This window comes from Nothobranchius furzeri, chromosome 15 (genome assembly GCF_043380555.1).
Source record: "Nothobranchius furzeri strain GRZ-AD chromosome 15, NfurGRZ-RIMD1, whole genome shotgun sequence".
NCBI classification, from domain to species: domain Eukaryota; kingdom Metazoa; phylum Chordata; class Actinopteri; order Cyprinodontiformes; family Nothobranchiidae; genus Nothobranchius; species Nothobranchius furzeri.
In genome coordinates this window covers 37,290,101-37,311,784 of record NC_091755.1, presented here as the reverse complement: position 1 = coordinate 37,311,784, position 21,684 = coordinate 37,290,101, and the positions used below count along the sequence as shown (strand labels likewise).

The 21,684-nt window shown below is 42.5% G+C and overlaps 2 protein-coding genes across 3 annotated transcripts; one reads left to right on the top strand and one right to left on the bottom strand.

The window, feature by feature from the left end:
- Positions 1-1,074: 1,074 nt before the first annotated feature.
- Positions 1,075-10,735, bottom strand: pou6f1 (POU class 6 homeobox 1). Of its 2 annotated transcripts, XM_015967073.3 has the most exons (11): positions 10,437-10,735; positions 9,383-9,460; positions 8,182-8,371; positions 7,939-8,075; positions 7,629-7,854; positions 6,494-6,726; positions 6,276-6,404; positions 5,709-5,942; positions 5,228-5,363; positions 4,969-5,137; positions 1,075-3,019 (listed from the first exon to the last, which is right to left on the bottom strand). In XM_015967073.3, exons 2-11 carry the CDS (start codon positions 9,419-9,421, stop codon positions 2,677-2,679), a joined length of 1,836 nt encoding a protein of 611 aa, XP_015822559.3. In that variant the 5' UTR covers positions 9,422-9,460; positions 10,437-10,735; the 3' UTR covers positions 1,075-2,676. The 2 variants fall into 2 exon arrangements, with proteins under 2 accessions (XP_015822559.3, XP_070401311.1); XM_070545210.1 differs by lacking the exons at positions 9,383-9,460; positions 10,437-10,735 and adding an exon at positions 8,889-9,361.
- Positions 10,736-14,956: 4,221 nt separating this feature from the next.
- Positions 14,957-20,092, top strand: dazap2 (DAZ associated protein 2). The gene is made up of 4 exons (XM_015967072.3): positions 14,957-15,120; positions 17,031-17,149; positions 17,244-17,492; positions 17,575-20,092. The coding sequence occupies exons 1-4, from the start codon at positions 15,108-15,110 to the stop codon at positions 17,701-17,703; spliced, it is 510 nt and encodes a 169-aa protein (XP_015822558.1). The 5' UTR covers positions 14,957-15,107; the 3' UTR covers positions 17,704-20,092.
- Positions 20,093-21,684: the final 1,592 nt, after the last annotated feature.

The window sequence follows — 21,684 nt, the reverse complement described above, 5'->3', positions numbered from 1 at the left end:
GCAGCTGTGGCTACATCGTAGCTCATCCCCACCAGGGTGTGAATGTGTGAACGACTGATTGTGTTGTAAAGCGCCTTGGGGGGTTCCAGGACTCTAGAAGGTGCTGTATCAAACACAGGTCATTTACCATTTTATGGTAATTTGCATCTCAATAATATTCAATTCAATTCAATTCAAAAATACTTTATTAATCCCAGAGGGAAATTGATTGCTGTAGTAGCTCAGAGTAATAATAATAATCAAGTCATCAAAGAGTTGTTGTATATTACAATGGCTGTTGGCAGGAAGGATCTCCAGTAGCGGTCAGTGTTGCAGCCAAACTGAAGAAGCCTCTGACTGAAGACACTCTTCCGTTGTCGGACAGTCTTGTGACGAGAATGCTTGTCCATCATTTTCTTGATTCTCTGGAGAATCCTTCTATGCATTATCTCCTCCAGCGGTTCTGAAACTGCCGAAACTCTGGCTGAGTCCTTGAAAGGTCTTGGAGTTCCTCCATCTTGTTGGCCAGTGATCTCACATTGCCCATTATGATCGATGGAAGAGATGGTTTGAATTTCCTCTTTCTCTGTCTCCGTTTTGCTCCCGCTCTGCACCCATGCTTCTTGTGTTTTAGCTCATTTGGGATTTGTGGCTTCAGTTGAGGTATTATTTCAGCCTTTCCAATGTTAATCAGCTGCTCCCGATTGTAAACCAGCTTGTTGCCATGGTTACGCATAATAACAAATGCTCAAAAAGTGAAAAAAGCTAAAAAACAGCTGTAAAAATCCTCCAAGCTTCACAGCACCAGAAACAGAAAAGTAAAGTGTCCAAAAAATACAGTTTTTCTTGAGGAACTAGAAGAAAAAATGCCCAAGAAAAGGCAAAACTTACATATCGTCAACAGAGCTACTCCAACATGCAGCCACCCAGAGCAGCGCAGTTCCGGAAAAAAGATAGTATTGAATAGTATGCAACTTGACAATAGACATTACATTTATTTAAAGATAAATATTTTTGAGCCTCTCAGCATCTCTCCAAATATCATAGTTCATTCAGAGTATAATTGTATTAAAAATAACACTTGAAAGTACAGAGTTGTTTATAAAGAGGGTTTATTTTATAATGAAAAATAACAACAAAAAAACTGATCCGATTTGTTTTTCACAAAAAACCTGGCATTTGGCGCCTTCGCAATCTAATATTAGCTTTCATTTGAATATTTTACCCATCTGTTGGATAACTTAGGAAAGTAAACAATGTTATATATGTCCTTTAATTGTTGGGATTGAAGAGATTAAAACTAAAACTTTTTTAACACTTGTATAATTAGTTGTGCTCCAATAAAGGCCTTACGTCAGTCAAAAGGCAAATATGAGGTATTAAATGCATCATTTAACTTATGATTTTACAAACATTTCTGTAGCTAAAGCATACGACCTTGTTCTATCTAGCTGCAATTCAATCTGCTTTAAAAGTGAATAATAAGCTTGCATGTTTGCCAGTACTGCTACATTTTGCACAGCTTCTTACTGATCCAGGGAGATAAATGAAAAGCATTGGATTTTATCTATACAACAAACGTGTCACTAAACAGAACTGAAACATTTATACTCTTTCACTTTCCCTGGTCTTACTAAAGTGCAAACGACCCTCCAAACAGTTGCAAAGAGAAGGGTAATTGCCAATGTTTTGTCCCCAAATGACAATAACTTCATATTGCATACGCAAACTGTCCACCAACTCATTCAAAACTGAAAGTCATAACACAATAATGTACAAAATCTTCCTCTGCTGAAATGTTCAATACTTTTTTTTACTCTCTCACACAATTTGATTAATTTTAGAATTAAAACATCTAAGAAACCGGGAATAAACATTCCAGTTAGAAAGGGAATAAACACAGAGGAATAGAAATCCTACACACATATTTAAGAAAGTCACGTAAAATTAAACCAAGTTAAAGTTAAAAAGTAGTTCACAATTTTGGCAAAATAGGCAATTGGCAAATTTGACAGAAACCAGTCAGTCAGAGTGCACACTGTGGTTAAAAAAATTAAAAAAAACAGCATATTAATGCTTCATGTTGGGGGGAGTGATTATCCACTGAGAAACACCAGAGTGGTGATTGTCCCAAAGCTCGGGGGCAGCATCAGGAGTCCAGGGTAGCTCTGATGAAGATCAAAAACCATCAGAAAAGGAAAACATTCACGTCTAAAGAAGGAATTAAACGACGATGCCGTTATTTACTGAGACAAACATATATATCTTAAACCAGTGGGACCAAATATGCAACACATCAGAGGAGTTAGCTTATAAAACTGCCTGTTTATCCCTCTCAGGCTCAAATAAGTTTTGATAAAAGGACTAACAACTAAGTCCTTCAGCGGTACTTCTGAGTGAAAAATGCTCATGAAATACGTGTGTGGAGTAACCAGGTAGGTAGAATTTAACATTGCAAATCTGCAACACCTGCCTCCAGAGGGTTCATTGTAACTTATGAGTTAAATGGAGCATGCAGGATAACTGAATATGCATCACTGCTCCAACTCCTAGCGTTCATTTAATGTGTCATTTTCTTCATTTCTAAAAAATAAAATATTTTCTTCAACCTCAACTCAGTCTGCATCTGTGGTGCTGCGTTCAAATTCCCAAAAGGACAAACGACGAGTGGAGAATCCTCCCAAAAGGACGTCGCCACTAGACCTGGAAGACATTGATCTTGCTGGTGTTTTTCAGCGTCTGTCGTCGGTTGCAGAACCACACCCGCACCACCTCTCTGTCATAGTTTAGCTCTCGTGCAATCTCTGTGATCTCCTGACCTGTGGGCAGAGCGTTCTTCTCAAAGTAGGAGTTAAGGACTTCTATGGCCTGAGGCGTGAAACTGGTACGCCGCTTGCGCTTCTTGGACGGTTCGCCACCGACAAACTCCATCAGGTTCTGCTGGCCCTTCTGGTTCCAGTGCTCGGCCTCGGCCAGCCACTTCTCCAGCACCGGCTTCAGCTTCTGAGCGCTCTTGGGGGTAATGTCCAGCTTTTCAAACCTGGAGTCAGAGAAAACTAACTTTGTGGTGTTTAACTTAATCTGGTTTACATTTATGTCCGTGTGTTTACCGATGGTTAAATGTGCGTGTTGTGTAAAAACTCTTTAAATAATAAAATATATCTTGCAAGAGAAGCTAATTTTACTGATCAACAGGGCATTAGCATTAGTGTTGTTGCTCTTTTTGAAACAGAAAAAGGGTGTAGTGCAGGGGTGTCAAACATGCGGCCCGCGGGCCGAATCCGGCCTGCAAGCGGGTTAAATCCGGCCCGCGAGATGGTTGTGTAAACTTCATTTTCATACTTTACAATGTAGAGTGAAAATAAACTTATCTTTGTGAGCAAGTTTTCTCTGTAATGAGTATAAATAAAACAAAGCTGCGCTCAAGGCTCACACAAGAACTTGAATCACATCCTGAAGTTGGCCACCACTCAGGATGTGACTTCTGATGTTGATGTGCTGGTGAAAGCTAAAAGATGTAAAGTAAAATGAGTCAAATATACTTTAAGTGCTGCATGGAACTGATCTAGCCATGTGATCTGTAAGCTCTTTGAATCACTAAGGAATGTTTTTTTATTTGTTGATTTTTTTTTTTTTTTTCAAATTTTCAAGTACACTTCAGGTGTTGTATAGGGCTGTCGCGGTAACCGCAAAAATGAAATATCGCAATATGAAGAAGCCCACCGCGCTGCATCATGCGCCACCGCGATTACTGAACTTGGTTCAACTCAATGATGCATGTTGAGAAGGATGGCTGCACTGGTATCAAAACGAAACGTCACTTCGCTCCTTTGGGAGCACTTTGGTTTTCAGTACGTCAGCTGCTGCGCAGCCAGGGTCCTTGGCCGAGACAGAGCTGCCACCAGCGGCAAAAATAAATAAATAAATGCTCGGAGACCTGCTGAAGTCCCGGACAAGCACTGCTTCTGCAACCGTCCCGAAGAGAGTTTGAGCCGAGCTGGAGCTCACTCGCTACCTGCAGGAGGAATGCATCCACCCTAAAGAAACCTCCCTGACATGGTGGAGCAACAACCAGGAGAGATTCCCTTTGCTCGCCAGAGTCGCACGCAAGTACGTGTGTGTTAGTGCTACGAGCGCACCATCCGAGAGGGTTTTCAGTGTTGCTGGAAATGTTGCCACCCCTCTCAGATCCTCTCTCAAACCATATATGGTTAACATGCTGGTTTTGCTTGTAGGTAACAAGGACGTGACCGAGCTATAAATCACCGTCATTTGTGTGTGTGAAAGTGAAATGATAGTGCGCCCGCCCCCCGGCGCGCGCGCGCCCGGTACATGTAATTTTTTATGCTTGATTTTAAACAACTAAACAAAATGGGGACTTGTTTCTTATTTGTTAGATGCTGCAGCCAAATTTGCATTTAAAAGTTTAACCTCCTGAATTTTGTTGTTTTTAAGTTCAGTCGGACTCCGACTGTCGGAGAAACAAACTATTTAGATTGTTCTTGTAGTACATTTGCGGTACCGCAGTAAGAGCGTCTGGCACCCACCTGTCCCTGTGTGTTTGTGATGATCTGTGTTGTTACTGCCCTTTGATCTGCATTCAGTAAAGTGTTATTAAAGAAGGCACGGCAATTTTTAACCTTTTTTAAATGTGTAAACATTATGTTTAGATAGTACTGCAATAAAAAAAAGAAGTGCTGCAATAATATCGCACACCGCAATATTAAGCCACCCTGAATCACCGCAGGAGGAATTCCTCAACCGCGACAGCCCTAGTGTTGTACTTGTACTACACTGTCCTCAGGCTCCAGCCTTGTTTTATATTGACTGTATTAATACAAAGAAAACAATCTGAAGTTCTTTTTTTTTAATTTACCGGTCCGGCCCACTTGGGACTAGATTTCCCTCAATGTGGCCCCTGAGCTAAAATGAGTTTGACACCCCTGGTGTAGTGAGATGATCTGTGCACCAGGACAAAAAGTGATTTACCTGCAGATGGCTGACTGGCTGTAGGCTGGCCCCTCTGTTGCAGTGAGGGCCTGCCCTACTTGTGTCTGCGTAAGACCCAAGGACAGCCGTCGGATCTTGAAATTCTTGGCGAACTCTCGAATTTCCTCCAAATTAATGCCTTCCTCGCTGCTGACTGTCTGCTGGGGTTCTGTGAGTGAGGCAAGTGTGGTTATAAATACCTACCTACTTTAAACCTGTTTGATGGAGGAGGAGGAGGAGGAGGAGGAGGACTACGTACTGCTGACGAGCTGGCCCACTTTCGCCATGTCTCCACAGGTGATGGGCGCTGCAGAGGAGAGCGTGGTCGGGCTCTTCAGTAAAGAAGGCTGTGGCGCAATGACCACCGGTGACTGCGTAACACTTGTTACTGAAGCCTGGGCAAGACAAACGGTGTTAGTCCTTAATACAACCTAAATGGGTTCAAAAGCATCACAACTAAAACATGTCAGAAGAAATTATAAAAGGTGTCCAAAAGGAATCCTTCTTGTGTAAATCCCATTGATAATTTGTGTCACTTTTCAGTGAACCTCTATCAAACCATTGTGCAGAAACTGTATGTTTGGCATTTTTGTGCGTCTCCAGGCTTTTACGTGGTCCACGTGACGAGGCAAGAATGATAAAATTACGAGTTCCGTTACATTAGCAATCAGTGAGTATTTAATGAGTATTTTTTTCCATTTTTGCACCAGAAATACTCAAACAGAGTTGTGTTTCCCTACCTGTGAGCTAGACTTGTTAAGTGTTGGGGGAGCTGATGTTTTAGGCAGAACTGAAGCAGAAGTTGCAACAGCTGCAGGTCCATTACCTACAGCTGCAATAATTTGGCCCTGGGTGTTGAAGAGCAGCTGTGGGGTGACGGTCTGGACCTGAAAACCCTGCAGGGGGAGAGCGGGAGCTGCTGCACCTGCGCCTAGAGAGGCTGGGTTCACCAGCAGTGGGAGGGTCCCGATGACCTGGAAACGTCAGGACAAGTCAAAATGTACCATGTGACCGAGTAAAACCAAAAGTGAATCTGAAGACTCGTCATAGTCAGGGTTTCGTGATGTCCCGTGTCTATGCCCAGGTAGATCAGCGCCGCTTCAGTGCGGCTTCTCACTGAGCCCACCAAAGCAGATTCATATTTTATGTCAGACACAATCAGCTCTGACCGTCAGAGGCTGTGATAAAGCGTGTTCACCACATGAAGCAGCAGCATGATTGCTGGCTCTTTAAGAAAATGCATGAGACTATTTAGATTTTTCTTGTAGTACATTTGCGGTACCGCAGTAAGAGCGTCTGGCACCCACCTGTCCCTGTGTGTTTGTGATGATCTGACTGGTGAGGCCAGCCATGCTGGTTATGGCACTGTTGATGATGGGAGAGGATGTGAGGGTACTGAGAAACTGAGGCTGCGCTCCCAAAGAGGCAGCGTTGATCTGAGCAAATAAATCACAGCATGTTCACTAAACACATGGGCCAAGCTGTAATGAGTTACACGCAGAAAGGAAAACAGATAGAACCCTACGATGGCCGGGTTGATGGACAGTCCCGCTGTCTGGAGTGCTGCTACTGATATGTTGGACTGAGAGATGGTGGAGGCTGCAGACGTGGCCGGAGCACCGGTGACCTGCGCGTTAGCGGCCTGCGTTTGCGGAGGTGGCAGCTGCTGTATGGGCTGGATGGAGGCCGTTTGGGGCTGGAAAACCGTCTGGGCACTGGTCTGCAGCTGAGGCTGGACTGAGTTCAGGACTGTTGCAGCTGAGAAAGACGAGACGCTGTCAGGTTAATCATTCACAAAGAACCAATGTTTTAACTTAGAATGAAGCTAAGCTGCTAGAACACATACTTTTGTTTTATTAGAACGTTTCTGATGACATTTTAAAGGATGCAAATGCAGCTCCTGCCCATAACATCGGCATCAGCTAAAGAGAAACGTTAAAGCTACTGTCAGTGGTATAAAGGTTGGTTTATGCTTGACGCGTCCGCGAGGTCCGCACGGCTCCGCGCGGAAAAGTTGCGTCATTTTAACAACCGCGCCCCTCCACCGCGTCTCCGCACGGCCCAAGATTTCCGCAACGCGCACCTCGGAATTTCTACCCACGCGGACGGACGGACGGACGCGGAAAAACATGGCGGACCGGCAAGAACTAGTATGGCAGAGGTTCGTAATTACAGACATTTGTATGATTCAGCTCTCAGAGATCACCGTGATCAACATGTTGTTAATAATTCTTGGCGAGAAATAGCTCGCACTGTCGGAAAAGACGAGGACGCTGTTAAAAATGCTGAAATGCCATGTTGTAAACAGTAATTTCTACTTCTACTATGGTGTAGTGTTGGATGCATGCCGTAGAGCTCCATGCTGCCCCCTACAGTTTGGGAGAATATTGGCTCACCGCAGAGACGAGCCGCACAAACCATAAACGCTGCGAGTTGTGAAGCGTGTTCCATCCGCGAGCCACATCACCGCGCAGAAAGTGAATGTGACAAGCATAAACCAAGCTTTAGGGAAACCGTGGTTATCATATAGCGGTGTCTCACTATCGCACTAGTGAACTAGTCCACGGAAGGCCTCTGCACTCACAGCCTTTATTGCTGGCGCTAGCTTTGATGTGAATCAGAAAAAAAAGGTGCTGAGTTTCATCTGATTAGTGCTTTACCTTGAAGGCCAGCAAAGGGCAGCTTGAGGAGGTTTCCGGCTGGGTTTGCTGCAGTGAGACCAGGGAGAGTAGCTACGTTGGTGGTGGGGAGGGTGAGGACAGCTAGGCCACCCTGGCCCCCGATGGAGCCAGCCATGTTGAGAGGGATGAGTAGAGGCTGACCCAGTGACCCCGTCTGAGCCATCATGCCGGTCATAAGAGAAGCTAGACCCTCCTGTGTCAGAACCTACAGGGAAAGAGGAACTCGTTCAATGAACGTTTATTGTTTGGATGTGCAGAAATTTGCATGAAGGAAGTGTGCAGTCAGCACCTGGGGACAGCCTTGTACCGCGATGGGCATGGCAGCGTGGGGCTGGGACAGGGACACGCTGATGGGAGCAGCAGGAGTCAGCGTTTGGACAGCAGAGACCGCAGCATCCACAGACGCCACCTGCTGCTCAGCCATCACTGTGGGAGCACAGCCGGCATTGATCCTTGCACATTCTCTTCACAGCTGTCAGTACTGTCAGGTTTGTGTAATGAGTTGAATATTGTTGGTCTGATCATCCTTTACCTGCTTCCCCGGCTCTCTGGGGCACCACGGGGCTGCTCTGAGGGCTACTGGCCTCAGATTTCTCCGTAAACTGATCCACCACCTCCTCAGGTTTGTGCTCCGACTTCCCATCTTGTGCTGATGAAGGCAGAGAGGCATCCACCTCTACTTCTAGGACCCGAATAGTCTCGTGACCAGACATGACAATAACCTAGAGGGGTCAGGAACAAATCCTGAGATGCTTCAAATGTAAAACAGCCTGATAATTTGAACATAAGTGACCTCTGTGCATTTGTTTGCACAGTGGCGTGTCAAGATCTTTTAAAATGGGGTGGCCCAGGTGAGGCACAACTTTGTGCATGGGTGGCACCAATGGTTATGCCTTTTTTTTTTTTTTTTTACCCCCAAGCCTTTTGTGGCCAATGAAAAGCCCATTTAAAGGTAAATTAGTGTGGTGGCACCTGGGGTGGCCAATTAGATTCCAGGGGTGGCATGTGCTACCCCAGGCCACCCCCTGGACACGCCCCTGTGTTTGCAGACTTGTTTGAATAAAATGTGTTAAAAGCCTCTCAAGTCCAGGGGGTGTAAAGTAAAGTAACCCAAGTGTAATACTCCTTCCCCCTTTCCTGCGGAGTTTTAGCTGGTGATCAGATTCATAAAAAATAATAAAAGCGCTAGTTCAAAGGCTGAGCTGGAGGACGGGTACATGCAGGAAAAGAGTGACGAACCTGATGGTCCCTGGCAGGAAATGTCAATGTGCAGGATTTTAAATGGCTGAAAAAATACTTCTGCAGTCAGACAGTGAATGGCTAAGGAGGATAGAGAAGCCAGGCACATGTTAGGACAGGGCGACCCCCAACTAAACCGAACAGGATGAAACAAAAGATCCACCAGGTGAGCCGATGAGAACAGAAACAATGAAAAAAGCACATCAGCCAAACAAGAAACTCAAGCAGTGCTATCCTCAAGCTCAGCTCCATGCATCCACGAAGAGCATTGCTTTGGTTCGCTGACGATGTCTAAAGGTTAGTTAGCGTGAAGCAGCTAGCGTCAAGCAGGAACACACAAGTTGGTCCAGATCACACAAAACACTCTCCTGTGATGGAGGAGGTTCATACATGAGGAGAGAGGAAGGTAGGAGAAGCAAAACCCAGACAAGAACTTTAGGCTAGATGTCTGTTAGAGGAGGCTCCGTGTTCTCTGAGGAACATAGGAGTGGTACCTGCTCATTGACGGTGAGTGGAGCATCCTGGGAGTTCATGGCTCTCTGTACCACCACAGTCACGGGCTACCTGGCATTCTGGGAACACAGATACTGGTTTTGCAAATGCAGTCGTTGCAATCACTGGTGCCATTTACTGGGGATCAAAAGGGGCCAATCGGGCAAATGGCTACCTTATAAGTTGGCTGGCCCATCACTCTAGCCCCCTTTGGCCAGAAAGTCTAGTGTGAATATCTATCTATCATCTATCTATCTATCTATCTATCTATCTATCTATCTATCTATCTATCTATCTATCTATCTATCTATCTATCTAATTATACAGAGGACGTCTGTTATTGAGAAATCAAAGCAGGTTTCTATCGGAAATAGACTCCCCCATGTTGCAGCAGACAGTTTTCACATAAACTATTTACGACAATAACAAAATAAAACTACAAAAATGATCTTTTGGGTTTGAGCCAAAGATGATCGATGGCCCCCATCTGGCCACGGGCCCCCTTTTCCTCCTAGTTATTATGAATAAGAATGCTGACCGTAGTGGGGCATTTCTTTAATTTGAGGATATTTCTGTCATTTCAGGAGCAGATTTTGTTTAGAGGGGCCTAAACAGGCCGTGTGATGGTTCACTCCGGCTGCAAATCCATAAATAAACAGAGAAACTAAACTTGATCGTTATGTTCGGCAGCTGATCACAAATTCAGCGCAGATCCTGAGGAAGACGCGTTTCCTGCAGCAGCAAAGCCCCGTGAGAAATAAGGATCTGTCAAACTTCAGCTGGGGTGGGTGGGGGTGCATAGATATAGCACCCCCACCCCCATTCTGCCCAATAAAAAGCCACTTTTCCGGACAAGCACCGAGCACAGCCCACGGAAACCGTGTCAACTCCCGCAGAGACCGAATATTATGCATTTCTCGCTCTTTATCATAAATATATAAATTATGCTAATTACGAGCATTGCATATTAACCGAAACTCATTTCCTCTCGCCATTTCGCTGCTACGCGCACGCAACGCAGCCCTGAACCCCGTCCGGGTATTTTAGACAACTTACCGTGAAAATGCTGCCTATTTTCCGCAATCTGGCGCTTTTGAAGAGGTCCTTGGCACAGTTTGTTTCAGTCACACATAATTAGAAATTCAACTCAGCTCCCAGACAGGCGCTGTGGCTGCACACAAAAGAGAGGTATTTGCATTGATAAGAAGGGCTGCAGCGTTAGGATCTTCCGTCTCTTAATATTTAATGACGAAACCCCTTCTGCTACAGTTCGGCGCGTCACGAACCCTCCAGGTGCCCCCCGGATCCCCCCCGGAGCTGCGAAGTCCGGTAAAATTGCCTCAATATTGTCCTTTTGCACTACGTCATGAACATAATTTATGCAAGAAAAAAATCTTGCATTGAAAAATGTCTGCCTCGACTTGAGCGGTGCCATGGTTCTCTTAAAGGGGCCGCAGCCCGAGCAGGGGCGCAGCCGCCGTCACGGAAATACACATTTATTATGTTTTTTTCCACAATGCGCCAAGCTTGTGTTACAACTAGAGCCTGAAAGACTGGTTAATGAATTCATAATCCGTTAAAAATTAACAGTATTCTTTTAAAATCTGCTTGGGCTTGCTCTTCTGTATGTAGCAGAGGTGTGGACTCGAGTCACATGACTTGAATTCGAGTCATTATTTTAATGACTTCTGACATGACTTGATAAAGTCTATAAAGACTTACGACTTGACTCGGACTCGACGCCAATGACTTGCGACTTGAATCGACTTGCATCTGTTGACTTGATGCTGACTTGAGCATTTTTGATATTTTAGCACGAAAGTGGCGCGACATGGACGAAAATTATAAATCATTCTTTGTTCTGGGTGTGATCTTGTACGGCTAAATGCAGCAGCACGAATAAATGAAGCTTTAAGAAGCTTTATTTTTGGAATTTATTTATTATCATTGTCATTAAATCAAAGCTGGACAGATGACTTGATTATGACTTGAAAATTCAAAGTTAAGGACTTGGACTCGACTCGGACTTCACTCATTGACTGGAAAGACATGTGACTTGCTTTTCACTTGCAAAGAAGTGACTTGTCCACACCTCTGGTATTTAGGCCATCATAGACATAAGCATTTATACAGCTATATTTATTCCCCACACTCTAGAATTTCTAATTATAACATATAACATCAAAATAGTAAAGTATTTATAATATAACAGAGTATGATATAATAGTATTTCCTTTAATCCGCCAAGCAGAACATTTCTGCTACAACTTTTTTGTGATTTTTGGGTTTTCTGTGTATTTGTGAAAACTTTTGTTGTTTTTGCTCAAATAAGTTTTACTCAGAAATAAATTAATGCTAATAATATGTTTTTATGGCATACCATTTGTGTATTTAATCAGTGTTCCTGAACATTCTTTAGTTCCCATCTGCCACGCACTAGTTAGACATTTAGTCACGTTGGGATGTTTTAGCTCTTTTGTGTTAGAGAAAAACAACTTTAGCTTAGACAAAAGTGATACTATTAAAAGTTTATTCAACAAGTGTCAGACAGTGTTTTTAACTAGTTGTGTAAAATAAGACAAGATTTCATAGATCCGAATAAATACACTTTCAATAATTAACTGTCTAAATAACTTATCAACTAACAGCATCAGAAATGTGGTGTGTCATCTTCTCGGTGATTAAAACATTTGCTGCTAATAGCTGGTTGCTATGTTGTGTGTGTGTGTGTGTGTGTGTGTGTGTGTGTGTGTGTGTGTGTGTGTGTGTGTGTGCGTGCGTGTGTGTGTGTGTGTGTGTGTGTGTGTGTGTGTGTGTGTGTGTGTGTGTGTGCGTGTGTGTGTGTGTGTGTGTGTGTGTGTGTGTGTGTGTGTGTGTGTGTGTGTGTGTGTGTGTGTGTGAGGAATTCCCCCTGCGGTGAGTCAGGGCAGCTCAATATTGCGATATGCGATATTATTGCACCCCGTTTTTATTAATGTACTTAGCAAATTTGTTTGTTAATTACTAAACTCGTGACAATATTTCCTTTGAAAAATTGTGCTTACACATTTAAAAATGTTAGAAAAAAATACATGGCCATTTTTAACACTTTATTGAATGCAGATCAAAGGGCAGTAACGGCATTCTCTGACTGAACTTAAAAACAACATTCAGGAGGTTTAACTTTGAAATGCAAATTTGGCTGCAACATCTAACAGAAATAAAAAAAAGTGCCCTACTATCTCCTCGATCAGCGCGGACTTTACCTCTCAGCATGCGCTGTCGCGAGATTTAATCAAGTGCGGTAATTGCGGTGGCACGTCATGCAGCGCGGTGGGTTTCTTAATATCGTGATATATTGTTCTTGCGATTATTGCGACAGCCCTAATGTGTGTGTGTGTGTGTGTGTGTGTGTGTGTGTGTGTGTGTGTGTGTGTGTCACAAAATTAGTTTAATAAACATACTGGTTAGATATACTGACAATCATAGTGACTACGTCTAAATAAATAGCACTGAAAAGGAAAACTGTGGGAGCTGTGCAATGGCATATATTTCTTGATCATCCCAGAACTCCTGCTGCTGGGAACATTCTCAGATGTAAAGAGAGCCAGAGATCGGTGAACAGAGGTGAAGACAGGATCCACATCCACTGCAGAGATCACCACATCAGAGCTCTCCTCAGTTAAACACACTGAGACTCGTCAGATAATCAGCAACTTGTTATGTTGATGAACTGATCCCATGAGCAGTTTCTCACTCAGCAAACACGTCTGCGTTGCACTGATAGCACAGGAAATATAAAAAAATACAGTGAATCTCACACGTCCAGCTGAGAGTGAGCATTTCGCAGCAGCAGACCATCATCCACCCCCACATGAGGCTGTAGGCAAAATCTACTGAAAACAATGAACATGCAGTAACAAGTATTAAAAAACTATATCGTAATATTGTAGTCAGTGTTGGGAGTAACGTGGTACAAAAGTAATTAATTACTGTAATGCATTGCTTTTTGCTGTAATGTGTTAAAGTAAGGCATTACAGGGAAAGAAAAACATTTACTCGGTACAATTGTCAGTAACGCGGTAATTACAATGCTTTTTTAAACCCAGAATCAGTTCAAATTGCGGGAAGCCTGAAAAAAGATCCAGTATCTACATATATGACGTCATTTATGGACTCAGCTTTGCGGGCGTTCTATGAGCAGAGAGGACGCAGCGGTAATGGCTCAAATACTCCAGCTGCGTCCTGCGCGCGGCCGCTGTTATATTCACAAAATCGCTCCACCAAAACCAGTGGCGTGTCCATATCTTTTAAAATGGGGTGGCCCAGTTGAGGGACAACTTTGTGCATGGGTGGCACCAATGGTTATGCTTTTTTTGTTTTACCCCCAAGCCTTTTGTGGACAATGAAAAGCCTATTTAAAGGTAAATTAGTGTGATGGCACCTGGGGTGGCCAATCAGATTCCAAGGGTGGCATGTGCTACCCCAGGCCACTCCCTGGACACGCCTCTGACCAAAACAAAGTAATTCGTGTGCGATCGTTTATATCAGTCCATATTCTCTGGTACTTCATGTACTTTTCAGCTGACTTCATAATCTGTGCCCCGGTGATTTCAACTTATTGCTGCTGGAGCGCAACGAATATTAAGCTTTTTTTAAAAAAATGTTTATTTTATTTTTTTGTGGGTTTGGTAGATCCCTTTGGCTGATTAGTTAGAAAGTAAGAAATTTAGGGAACAGTTTTTCTGGAAGACGGAGAAAACATGCAGCATGCAGGAAGGTTAGAGAGAAAAAGGGCAGGAAATTATTCAAATAAAATCAAGAAAACAAAACAAAGTGCTTCAAAAGAAAAAAGTAGGTAGATTTATCCCCAATACACATTTTTACCAGTGAAAAGCAATAATATATAAGCATTTAATATTTATACATGTGATAGAATCAGATCACCCCAGAAGTCAGTCCCACATCCAGGGCCATATCAAGGCATTTGGGGACCAAGGCAAATATAGGCTTGGAGCCCCCACCATGCTCAGTTAATATAAGATGGCAGCGTGCTGAGAGTACAGATTGTTGTTGCTTTTATTTAATAAACAATAATTTTAAAGCACTGTTATTATATCTGACTGTTTTTAACAGCAACCCTAGCTAGCTCAGACACATCGACATACATATATGGACAATGGGTTTCCATAGACTTGCTCTTGCATTGTGGGGGCTTGCTCAGACACCACATCACTTTCCACATATATGTCATGAGCTCACTGAGCGTCAGATTACCAGATTCATATTGAAGTTGTATTGTTGAAAGTAACTTAAAGTAGTTCAAAAGTAGTTTAATGCCTTACATTTTAAAATCAGTAATATTGTAATGTAATGAATTACTTTAAAATGAGGGTAACAAGTAATAGATAATGCATTACAGTATTGAAGTAACTTGCCCAACACTGATTGTAGTACGCACTTAAGTATTAATTTCATTTTACGTTTAGCTAATATTTAGGGTTTTTTGTGCTTTTCATATTCCTTTAAAAACAAATCTCATTTCCTCCAGAAGGGGGCGCGCGCGTGCAGGTGAAACTGAGCGTGCGTCCGACCGCAGATAAAGAACGGGTGACGTAACCACTTCCACAACAACAAGAAGCTGAGAAACAAGGAAGTGTCAAGCCGTAAGCTATTATAAGGCCGAGACAAGATACACAAAGCGCCGTTTAATCTGATGTTCCTCAGCCTCCGAATCAGTCCACAACAATGAATAACAAAGGTATTTCTCCGTCGTGTGTTTCATTTTCCAGCTAGCTACTCGTTACTTGACGTTGGCGTTGTAAGGAAAGACGAGGAGCTCGCGTTGTGGCCAACTGAAGCTACGTACATAACAATAAACTGACGCACACTCCGAACCAAGCTGTCTTGGATATTGCTAACGTCGGATGTCCGAATTTAGTTTCACATTTTGTTATTTGACCAAAACGGGCCGGTCAGATGTGTTCCAGCAAGCTAACGTGATTATAAAAGCAAATCTGACATGGCTTTCCTGTTTTTGTTGGGGAGGGGGGGAGTTCTTGTTAACAAAGAACATCCCGGTTACATTTATGTTTTTAGACCTGTTCGGCGCAAAAATGCACCAGGTTGTTTATTTCTTCTTTTGTTTGTCTTATTTGAGCTTAGATTGTCTTTTTGTAGCATGACATCTTTGTTCGTGGCTAATGCTAATGACATTTCATGATATTTTTCTTACTGAATTAATTGTTTCACTAAAGCTAAAATAGAAGCAGACATTTTATTCAAACTGTAATGCGCGATGGTCGATTTGTCATGTTGGAAAGACAAAGAAAATGTAAAATTCACATTTGTTTACTAACCACCAGGCTTTTGTGCGTTGTGTTAATCAGATTCGGCTTTATAATAAAATCTTCCATTTACATTTTATTAATTTCTAATCCGTTCACTTGTGTTTTTACAAGTAATACATTTTTACCCTTTGCTTATACTGTCTGGGCTGAGAAAAGTGATTATGTCTAGTTTCCTGGTATTGTTTGCCATACAATGCACTCAAAACAAAACTAGAAACTCTCTTGGCAGTGACAGACTTGCTACAGTCATCACATAGTTTGTTATAATTATGCACAACAGTTTCAGTTGCTTAAATAAATCCCCCCTGATGATATTAAATAACATGTTTCCATCAATATTTAAACATTGTTCTTTCTTTTACTGCCGCCAAATGTTGGACCTAAAGACACTTTGTGTCAAAATCTGGTTTTTGTTCTTTTGTCTGTAAAATGTAGAAACGTTCAAAGTTGTACCCGAAAAAGACCAACGTTAGCTTCAGTATACAAGACATTGGGATTTTCTGTAACGTGTACCACTCAGTAGTTGCGTTCACATCAGTAATAATTTCATGTATTTAGCTGTAAATGTAATCAGCTCCCTCCCATCTCCACTCAGAAGCAGCATCAGTTTATTTATGATGATGATGATGATTGAGAAGAAGTACTTGCAGCTTAATGTTAGTAGTCAAAGTCATTAGTAATAATCAGGGATGTGTATTTTTGTAATTCTGGCGATACGATACATATCACGATACAGGGGAGACGATACGATGTATCCTGATATATTGCGATACATTCAGTCAGACGTTACAAGCTATTTTTTACTGAATTTATTATAAGCATGTTCAATAAACAGTCAAAACTGATATGTAACATGTTTAACATGAGGTATCTGAACCATGATGGAGGGATTTACAGTTCAATGGTGGAAACAAAACCCGTTGCACACTGCTGCCAACTAGCGGGTGGCGATTGAATTGCACAAAACGAAAAGAAAATACACAAATGTTTGCATGTTTGCATTCTTTCAAGAATTAGATACACGGCTTTTGAATATCAATGTAATAATCACAGGGAAAAATATCACGATATATTGCCATATCGATATTTCCTATATGCGGCTTTTGAATATCGATATAATATTGCTGGAAAAATATCGCGATATATTGCCATATCGATATTTCTGATACACAGCTTTTGAATATCGATATAATATTGCTGCGAAAAATATCACGATATATTGCCATATCGATATTTTCTTACATCCCTAGTAATAATGAAACGGTTCTCATCCCATAATTCTTCAGCTGTGCGTGTTTAAAAGTGAAATGTTGTTTTGCAGGCTCATACCCACAGCAGGCTGTGTACCCTCAGCAGAGCTCTGCACCTGTATACCCTCCTGCTATGCAAATGTCTCCTCAGGCACCTCCATACTCAGACACACCACCTGCATATTCTGAGGTAACGCTTGCATCTACAGGTCAAGCCTAGATTAGCTTTTTTTTTTTTTTTAGTATTCTTCAATTAAATCTGTTTCTCGTGTCTTTGTATGCAGATATACCAGCCCAGATACGTGCTTCCACCTCAGGTGCCTGGTCAGGTGCCTCAGATGTCCTCTCCCTACCCTGGTGCTCAGGTGTACATGCCCATGCAGCCACACATGCCCGTTGGTCCGGTGGGCCAGAACGTTCCCATGGCTTACTATCACATGGGAGCTGTTTACCCCCCTGGTTCAACAGTGATGGTGGACGGTGGCTTTGATGCTGGAGCTCGTTTCACAGCTGGCAGCAGTGTTTCCATCCCAGTGAGTACGGAGTGACTTAACCTGTAGCCAAGGCCTTTGTAACTCTTAACCTGCCACTGAGCTCGTTTCTCCTCTTCTCTAGCCCCCACCCCCTGGACACCCCCCTAATGCAGCTCAGCTGGCTGCCATGCAGGGTGCCAATGTTGTCATGACACAGCGCAAGAACAACTTCTTCCTGGGCGGATCCAGTGGAGGTTATACCATCTGGTAACAGCAGCTACTCCCCTCCTTGTTTATGCCTAAACCGTACCCCCGTCCCAGATGATTCCCCAGACCCTCCCTTACTCCATACGCCTTCCTCTTCAGGCTGCTTGGCCATGCCACAATACTGATATCACCTAATGGAATGTAATATTTTAGAGCCCTTTGTGAAAGGTACAGTACTCCACTTCTGACCTAGAGATGACCGTCGCCGCTTGGAGAGGACAAAACGCTGATTTTAAATGTTGTGATACTTCCTGTAATCTTTCATTTGACCGAATCTCTTAAATCATTCCAGATTGGACTTCTTTCAGGCATCTGTTCAGGAGACCCGTTCTTCTTTGATCAAATGGCCACAAATGGCACTGAGATGTCCTCTTCTTCCTGTAAAACCCACAGAGTCAGAACACCAGACCTGCATTACCTAGTTTAGCTGCTTTATGGTGAAAGTGAAACGCAAAGTTGCAGTCAAATAAAAAGAACTCTCCACCTGTCTTTTTTTAAATATTTAGTGTAGTTGAATTAATCGGTGTGCAATAGTTAAATGTGTAAATACCAGTAGGATGGTCATGAGACGCCACATCTCAGCTCTATAAGAAAAAAACAAAAGATTTGGCATCCTTGATGCTTTTAGTTAGAACTGTCTTGTCTTTTGCACAGTGTCAAAAAGAAAACCACATCAAATTTGTTGCACAGTGAACGGTCTGAGAGACCGTTCCGTTTGAATCAGCTGTAAATTAAATAAATTCAATTTAAAGCAAAAGAAAACAAGTTTAATAGATTTAATGCAATATCTTAAGTGGTTTACTGTACCTTGTCGGGCAACTTGTAGATGAACATAGTCAAGTGCCAAAGAGCACTGGGGATAGCCCTGAATCGAAGCAAATTAACTTCAGTAAACTTAAAGGAAAGAAGTTCAAAGTAAATCCAAATAGTAAGATGAGGGTAAGGGTGGTTGGTGTAACATTTGAGCTTCTTATGCATCCTGTTTCTGTTTCACAGTCGGATACCCAGAGTTTTATCACTAAATGTTTATTGTACAGATTTTCAGAGCTACGTTTTTATTTCCTGTCGCTATATCATTTAGTATCAACCACGTTTCTTCAGAAAATGGCCGCCTTCAGAGGAAAAAGAATCATGTTTTCTTTTCTAAGTTCTTGTGAACATCACAGGAATTCACATGAGTAGTTAGGCTAATAAATTTGATAGTATAACCAATGAGCTGGTTGTACCAAAGATCATTTAAGCATCACCGTTTTAAAGCCGACTTATCCTGGATCCAGATGTTGTGACGCCGTTGGCTCCTGGAGCCTTCGGTCCACCGTGACGGCCATCGTTAAAGTGTTTGTGTCTGTGTGTGAGTCACCGCCATCTTTGAGTTGTTGTGTACTTTAGCTGCAATGTTCCTTTTCTCTGAAATGCACTGCTGAGCAGACGAGGGTCCACTTTCTTTCTGCATCCTGTTAAATAAAAAAAATGTTTTTTTTTTTTTTGAGAAAGCTGTGAAATTCCACAATCTTAGATTTTTAAGCACATCTAGTCCATATTAAAGCACCGTAGCGATGCACCGTGTTGGTAACTCGCCTGGGGGAGCGAACACCTTTAAGAGTCTTTACGTGAAACCGCATCTAGCAAACCCAAACGAAGTGTTTGATTCTGACGGAGCTATCGGTGTGGCTACCATCATCTCGATATTTGTGAGTGTTTATCGTCGTGCTGTGAGAGTGTCACTGGGTATCCGACACATCATTAGAACTTTTAATAGCTGTGGCTGTAGCTAAACACAAAGGTTGGTGTGTTTTTTTAAGGCCACCTGTTTGGATTGATGATAAATATCTGCTGCGCACACAGGAGCTAACACATCAAATGTGACAAACATCTGGTGCAGCAGCTTTTATTTTGAAAAGCACATAAGGTTTTTTTTTAAACAAACGTGTTTTTATTCATTCATTCAATCATTCGTACTCCAGCCGCCACGTCATACTGCTCAGCTGGAGGGACACGAAGGCCACAGCTATCAAGAGTCCAGAGTAAACCAAACGTGTTTCTGGTTGTTCATCAGCGTAACGGCGGCTTCGTACAGCTGAGCAGTAGATGCTATGCCAACCACAGCAAGCAAATGGAACACACTGTTGAAGGATTATGGACATTTAAAGTTCAGGGATTCTCTTTACAACATTTTGTAGAACGGATGTACGTACTAAAGTGATGAGATGGACTTTGGTACGCATTCTATCTTTTAAGATTACTAAAGGAGATGAGTGTCACTACAGTTTGCTGAGAAATGTCAAAGATGAAATACTTTGGAAAAAAAAGAACTTAGGTGCACTTAACTTTTTTATACTAAACTTAAAATTTAAAATGTAAGTTTAGAATAAAGGTTATTTTGGAAATTTGAACCGGGGTGAGTTTGTTATTTTCTGCACACGTAGGTTTTGGTGGAGCCGTGCGTCTCGTCCCGTGGTCGTGGATAACCTCTGAGGGTTTAGTGTCTGTATATCTACCTGTTTGCTTTTCCTTTTTAAGGCTAGACACTGTCGAAGGGAAATGATGGTTTAAAAACACATGTCTGTTTTTCAAAAACATGAATGCAGTGTAAAGCAATTTAATTAAAGGTCTAACATTCCTTAAAGAACCATTGCTTGGTTCTTATCTAAACAGCGTAGTAAAGATTTGTTTGTTTTTTTTAAGCTGACCAGTTTCGGCTAACGCCGTAGCCTTCCTCAGAGCGCCGCTACCAAGCAATGGAGTTTGATGGATCACAGAACAAACATACCAAAGAGCAGTGGCGGATTTAGCTATTTGGGGGCCCAAGGTGAACACCGACACGGGGGCCCGCTTACACGAACTTTTCAACAATCTTACCTTTAACTGGATTTGCGAAACTCCACCCTCTTCTGACATGAGTCATTTTCACATTTTATTAATCCTCTTTTTTCCTGTCTTTCTCTCCCTTTGAGTGCTTTCAATATTTGCTCTGCTTTCTTCTCCTGTGCTTTTACCTTTTTTTCTTCCATTTTCCATTTTGGTCTATGTTTTCCTCCCTTTAAACATTTTCCATTGTCTTTCCTTTCTGCTTCCTTTTGATATTTACATTAAAAAACGACGTCACTTTCAGAAGTGAAAATAAAAGCTGTTATGAAGCATGCTGCTTCTTTCTTATTGGAGCCACTGGGATAACTCCATTTCATGCTTCATGTTTTGACTACCGCTTCGACTTTGTTACGAACGCTCCCGCCTCTCTTCTTCTTTTTCTGCTTTCTCTTTTTATCATTATTTGTGGTCTTATGGCACTTGGCAAACAACAATTTGGTGCATTCCCGCCACCAACTGGATTGGAGTGGATTGACCACCAATCACTTCCTGTTTGTGCATCGGCGTCTTAAAGGAATAGTCCATTGTGGCATTGAGAGAGGGTTACCGGCGGTCAGGGCTAGGGGGCCCCCAACACAAGGGGGCCCCAGGCGGCCGCCGACCTATGCCTAATGGTAAAACCGCCACTGTCAGAGGAAAAATAGTTCAGATACATGGAAGTGGCTGCCTGGTCCCAAGCAGATGTTTCACTATTTGTTGGCATTTCGGTGCTTAATGTGAATGAAACTCTGCTTAAATGGCACCAAATTTTAGCTCAAGATCTGTGAAACTGACTGCGTTAGCTGCTTTTGTGTTCCAATCAGCTGGGGCAGCCATCTTGAATTGGGTTAACGTCCCATGATGATCACTTCCTGAGTTTTGTTGAAGTCCATCCTGTGGTTCCTGGAGACATTTAGCTAAAAGCAACTGCAGTTTGGAGTCATTTGCGATTCATGTAAACCTGGAAAGGAGACGAATCTAAACTTGATTTATTAGACGGTTTACTCACCTGTGCTGTTTGATTCCATGTAAACAAATTTCCTCCAGCTGACGGGGACAATCCTAATCTCAGTCTAATTTACTCTCTCAGATTTACATCATTTACACAAAACACCTTGAATGATAAAAAAATACTTTT